Source organism: Brassica napus, chromosome C9 (assembly GCF_020379485.1).
Source record: "Brassica napus cultivar Da-Ae chromosome C9, Da-Ae, whole genome shotgun sequence".
Taxonomy (NCBI): Eukaryota; Viridiplantae; Streptophyta; class Magnoliopsida; order Brassicales; family Brassicaceae; genus Brassica; species Brassica napus.
The window spans coordinates 55,051,684-55,057,703 of NC_063452.1; the positions used below are offsets into that span (position 1 = coordinate 55,051,684).

Below are 6,020 nucleotides of genomic sequence, written 5' to 3' on the forward strand. Positions count from 1 at the left end.
ATTTATCCTCACCTTTTCAACAAAACAGTTGTCGATGATATATTAATATTTAATACCAACCCTTTGCTGAAGACATGATTATAGTTTAGTTGTCCATGATACAATTTTAGGAATATTCAAGTTTAATTTTTTTTTTAAATGATAATATGAAATATTTCCTAAGTATCGTATAATTCCACAAAATTAGCTGTAAGACTTAAAATGTATGTATTTATAATATTTCTAAAATACATGTTTAACCTTTTCAGTTACTATTAATTGATTTCAACAATAAACTCTGTATATGGTAGGATATAAATATTTTTTAATTACTTGTATAACAATATGGAATATTTATAACCGAATATTCTTTTTAATATATCTAAATCTCACATAATATATATATATATATGCTAAGATATAAATATATTTAATTATTATATATATATCAAAAATACATAAAATATATATTTAACCATTTTTGTTAATATTAGTTATTTTAAAATAAAATATATCTATGCTAAGATTTAAATATGTTTAATTTAGTTGTAGAACAACATTTAAGGTTTAAAACTGAATATTCCTTTCGGATGTATCTAGATCTCATCATATCTAATCAAAATATTTTTTAAATATTATTGCACTTAAGAAACGATTTCCTGTTTAAAAAATATTACTCGAACATATCAATGCGTCAATATTTGTCGAAGGTTTAGTACGTGCTGCACAGGTCAATAATTTTTTATACCATGTAAACTATTTAATTATTGTGTTTACAAACATTTTAAAATATGCTAAATGTTTACAATATTAACCAAAAATATTTAAATAGTAAAGTGAGTGGCAGGAGCAGCGTTAGAGACATTCATCCTCATACCGAGGATACCATAAATAGCTGGCCTCCCTCCATTTTGGAACAAAGGGAAGCCATTAAGTGGGCTGCATGAGCTTATATCCTTTAACACCAGAGGGGTACCTCAGAAATACACATGATGTTTTTACAATTAATTGTTTTTTAGTTTTTTGGCCCCCTCGGTCAAATAAAACAAATTCTTTTTTTCTATTAGAAGAACCATTCTCAGATTCTCCGACAAAATTCCTTACCTTGTGCCTTTTTAGTTTTAATCAAAAAAACGGGCAAAGATTCCTAGTTTTGGATCTTGGTAAGGAAAGGTTCTAGGTTCCTAACATTCCTTCCCAACTCACCACTTATCTCCCTAGTTCTTGAATTCCAAGTTCAGCTCTTGGTGGCCTGAGAGGAAAGAGAATTTCGCCCCGCATTCCCAGCTACTTAGTACCCTTCTTTCACTTACAGCTATCTAAGACATTCAGGGGCGAAGTCACTCGACTGCGAAGCAGCGTTCCATTCTTTTCGGCGGCATCCTTCCACATTGGCGGCGAGTGGAGTGACTCTTACTCAACTTCGATGAAATCAATCTCATATGCCGAGATCAAAGCTCAAACAAAAACAAGAACATAAATAGATCAAAGTCAAATGGAAAGAAGGGATGATGTTCATGAGTTTTTGATCCCATGAGGGATCTAGCGATTTCCCCCGTCCCCCCCCCCTAAAGAGAAGATTGATTAGGAACAAGATTCTTTCTTCTTTCTCTCCGTTCGGAATGAGTTCCTTGAATTGATAGCCAGCTTTTTTTTCTCGCTTTTGGATCCGCTTCTTCAGTGAAGCTGGAAGGGGTTGAATCTATCTCTCTGTTCGATGGGAATTCCTAGGCATGGTGGGATCAGTTGGTAGCGGAAACCTTTCCCTTTCTAGTTGTGAATTCCGTATTTTTGGAAAAAAAAATGGTGCATAATATTGGATTCAAACCGACGGCCCACCCTTTCTTTGAACCCTCCGAACCGGACGTGAAGGTCTCCCCTCATCCGGCTCTCCGCAGGGGAATCTCTACTCACTGCTTCCCCTAATATCCTCCATTTACCACATCATGGGGGTTTACATGAGATCCCAGAGGCTCGCTCGGAAAGGCCTAGACGCACTAGATAAGAGCCAGTGAAAAAAATGCACATTATCTTTCTCTTTATCGCTGGGAAAAGAGTTTATGTCATTTTTGAACTGAATCCATGACATGAATGGAGGAGAAAAAACAAATATCCGCACGGCTAGTTTTATATTATTTGACAAGAAAATTTCAATTAAAGATAGTAGATTCTAAAATTTTGTTGTGATTTTAAGATATTTCACTTAAGTTTATTAGGTAAGTATATATATAGTGATATACATTCTAACTTCTTTAATTCAGCTAAAATCATCAGAAAGTCATTTAAATTAAATCATTTCAAATCTCAAATTCACCCCCTTTAATGTTTTCATTTTAGGCTTGTATTAGACCAAACCAATAGTCGTAGTTTTCTTATTGGGCCAGATTCAAGAAGAAATGTAAAATAATCTCAAAACAGTTTAACAACATATGACCGATCCACACGAATTGTTGTCTTTAAGACACCAATCTGTTGCAACTGGTCTAAAACGAGAACAAGAAGTGTTGTGTCGACGAAGAGAAGAAGTGAAACAAAGCTTCGATAACTGAAGATCAATCTCCACCAAGTTATCCTCCATCTGAAACCCTCCAATCACCATCATCTCTCCTCCTTCCACAAACGCCAAACACATCGCACCTTTCTCCTTCACAACCACCATTGAATTCCAGCCGTAGATCCTCCATCTCCCGCCACCGCTCCCCACCGTTAGATCAATCACTGGAACATCTTCCATTTTAAACCCCTTCTTCACTCTATAACATACCTCGAAAGGAGCCACCACAGTCTCTGCTTCGACCATCTTCTTCGCCTTGGCCTTTGCCTTGAACTCTTTAACAAAACGTTCGAAAATCGAACGATGCAGAACGGTGAAAGGAGTCACGGTGCTGAGCTTAGAGAGTATCGAATTCTCTAAAGGAACCACCTTTCCATCGATTTCGATTGATTTGACTTCGAAGAAGTATTCATCTGAGGCTTTGTCAGTGATTAGAGATACGGTGGTGAAGAGACGAGAAGCGTCGTCGTGGTACGGCGGGAGGAAGTACGGACCACCGCCGATGAAAAGATCTCCAAAACCAGAGTCCTCTGTTTTAGAAGGCAAACAGAGCGCGAATTTGGAAGAGAGCTGCGACGGGAGAGAAAGTGCGTTTCTTGACAGACTAAGCAACCCCTGAGCTTCCGAAGGAAACCCCTCGAAGCTTCTCCGGCCGACGCAGGCGAATGTCACCGGCGGAGACTGGAATCTAGATCCGAAGCTTAAGCCGTCAGGTGTAGAGTAGAAGAACATTACATCCTCACTTAAGGATCCAGCACGTGACGTGTTATCCACGGGGTTGTACGGTTTTATCCCACAAGGATGGTCGGAGCATCCTGGTTTGACTTTTTCTCCGGCGCCGGAGCAGACACACCAATCTGAAAGACTTTCTTTTTACTCTATTTTTATAAAGTTAGATTGTATCAATCAATATAGTTGAATATTATCAATCAATATAGTTGAATATTCTGACCTGGTGTGGGTACATTGAGAGGGCGTGTGAGCTTGTGGAGATTGCATTTGGGGGAGTCAAAATCTATCGGAGTATAAGAAGAGGAAGAGTAGCCGGAGAAGCAGTCTAACCAGGTGTAAGGTTGAGATAGGTCGATGACGAAGCTGACGGAGACGGTGATGTTGGTTCCTATGTCGATGGAGGTGAAGTACAGATTGGTGATTGGGTCTTTGATCACCGTTTGGATTAATGCATGAGGTTTATTTGGCCATGTTGCGACGGCGGCGGAGACGAAGAGGAGGAGGAGGAGAAGATGTACACGGTCCATTTTGTTGTTAAGCATTGACTTTGAGAATGCCATCAATCTTTATTTGAGTTCAAGATATGGTGATATACGATGTAGCATACAAAATAACTAAATTTGACAGCGAAAGATATAATAGTATCATACAGTTCGCTGACCTTCAATTTAAATAGCTCTCGAGGAATTTTAAAAATAAAAAAATTGCACCAGCCGAGAATCGAACCCGGGTCTGTACCGTGGCAGGGTACTATTCTACCACTAGACCACTGGTGCTTGTGTTACTCTCTTTCTTGATGATGAAAAAAAACCTATCATTTCTTAGCTTATCTCGTTACTGATTCATTTAATTTTTTTGTTCAATATAAAAGTTTCTGTTACATCTTACATAGTTGTTAGTTGTTTGCTGACAAAAAAAAAAAAATGTTGTTAGTTGTTTTCATGATGCTCCACCATATGAACTTTACATAAGTCTCACCCTTGTTAACCCACTGTTGTATATTTCGTATTTGAAACTCGGAACATTGTTTATGCTAATGAACCCAAACATATTGGGCCTTGATCTGAACCTAAAAATATGAAGTAAATATAATTAAATATATTTAAGCCCAAATAAATCAAAAATCCCATTTATATTTCATCTGTTAAGCACACTAACTAGTATTTTTTTCTTGCATTGTATTTCGTCCCAATTTGTTTGATAGGTTGCCGTCTTGTTATAAGATATCTTATGATCATTGGTAATTGGTAAATCAACTTGTCAATCAACAACTATTTATAATAGTGGGAATCCTATGTTCATTGTACGATGCAATTGATTGCTCTTTAGAAATAAAAATAGATGGCTTTTAATAATGGATTTTGGAATTTTATATAATTATAATCGTTAAAAAACTCAATGGTAAATTTTTATACAATTATTTGTTTCTACATGTTTATTACGTGAATAATACTAGTAATACTCATTTGTCATTCATAGTAAATTGATGTGTTTACTGTTTAGAGCATCATAATGAACATTCTCAACAATGTAAAATCCAAGAAGAGTCTCTAGTCACTTGATGGTAAACCAAGACTTTCAGAAATCCATTTCCAAACCACTACAGCATTACAAAGCAAAAGCACAGGATATCTATCTACCAATAATAGTTTGCATCTCAGTGCAAAAAGCTTAATAACCTAACATTCCAATTGAAGAAGTGTGTACACACAACTACTAAAAAACGTTATCAAGTATAACTTTCCCCAGTTTGATCCAAAAAAAGTATAGCTTATTAACTTTCCCAGCAAATTTTTAAAACTGACCCATTGGATGATGTTGTGCAATCACTCGCATGATCCACTTGCTGTTCCTGTCTCGTTATGTGGTGGTGTCCTTTTCATACAAAGCCATCGAGGGGTTTTGTGCAATTACAGTCCTCAGATTCTCTGTTATCTCTCTTTTTGAAGTTAGAACATTTCGTACCAATCACTTTATCTACCTCCTATTTACTACACTGCTTCACATGCCCAAACATCTGTACCCAGTAACTTCTTTTTCTATTTTGTTCACATCCGCCAATGTCTTAATTTATTTTCCTGATAAATTGATTGTTTTGGTTCGTAAAATACTTTCTCTTTGATTGCCCGGTTAAGGAAAATTAAAATCTACTTATTACGAATTAGGTAGAGAGAGGGTGTAATAATGAGGCTTGGGGTGTTGTGAAGTATGGAGAAAAGTGGGGCTCACCTGCTTGAAACTATTTTAAAATGTTTACCCAGAAATTATTAATTATTTATTTATCTTATTAAAACAGAAACATGACCTAACATTTATTTTGTAAGTTTTTAAATTAAATACAGTTTTTTTACTTTATAGTTAAACTTGCATTAAATCACTAATGTTTCATTTTTTATACTATTATCCATGTTTGGAAACAATGTATTCATTTTTTCATAGGGAAACAATGTATTCATTTTTTCGTAAGAAAAATCGCATTTTAAACTCTGAGAGTGTCACATTATCTCATTTTAAACACTGAACGTTTTTTACTAGCATTTTAAACTTTGAAAGTGACATTTTTATCATAATAAACTTTCAATGAGGTTTACTTGTTTACCAAGTCAACTAGGTGACATATTTTGTGTGATGACGTGTCGGTTTCTTTCTTTTCTTTTTTAAATGATTTTTTAAAAAAAATTGAAAATTTGATTTTTTTAAAAAATTCTAAAAATGCAAAAAATATAAAAATAACATTTCAAAATTAAAAATAAAA

General features: G+C 35.3%; 1 protein-coding gene and 1 non-coding gene across 2 annotated transcripts; both read right to left on the bottom strand.

Moving 5' to 3' along the window:
- Positions 1 to 2,364: 2,364 nt before the first annotated feature.
- LOC106399626 (probable aspartic proteinase GIP2) lies at positions 2,365 to 4,467 on the bottom strand. The gene is made up of 2 exons (XM_013840089.3): positions 3,486 to 4,467; positions 2,365 to 3,390 (listed from the first exon to the last, which is right to left on the bottom strand). Exons 1-2 carry the CDS (start codon positions 3,823 to 3,825, stop codon positions 2,399 to 2,401), a joined length of 1,332 nt encoding a protein of 443 aa, XP_013695543.1. The 5' UTR covers positions 3,826 to 4,467; the 3' UTR covers positions 2,365 to 2,398.
- Positions 3,971 to 4,041, bottom strand: TRNAG-GCC. The gene has a single exon. It is a non-coding gene; the product is annotated as a tRNA-Gly (tRNA).
- Positions 4,468 to 6,020: the final 1,553 nt, after the last annotated feature.

Bases quoted from the DNA above. Each gene is read 5' to 3' on its own strand.
- LOC106399626 (XM_013840089.3), bottom strand. From the start codon at position 3,825: ATGGCATTCTCAAAGTCAATGCTTAACAACAAAATGGACCGTGTACAT. The intron at 3,391-3,485 runs GTCAGAATATTC...AAAGTCTTTCAG, and splicing joins TCTCAATGTACCCACACCAG to ATTGGTGTGTCTGCTCCGGC.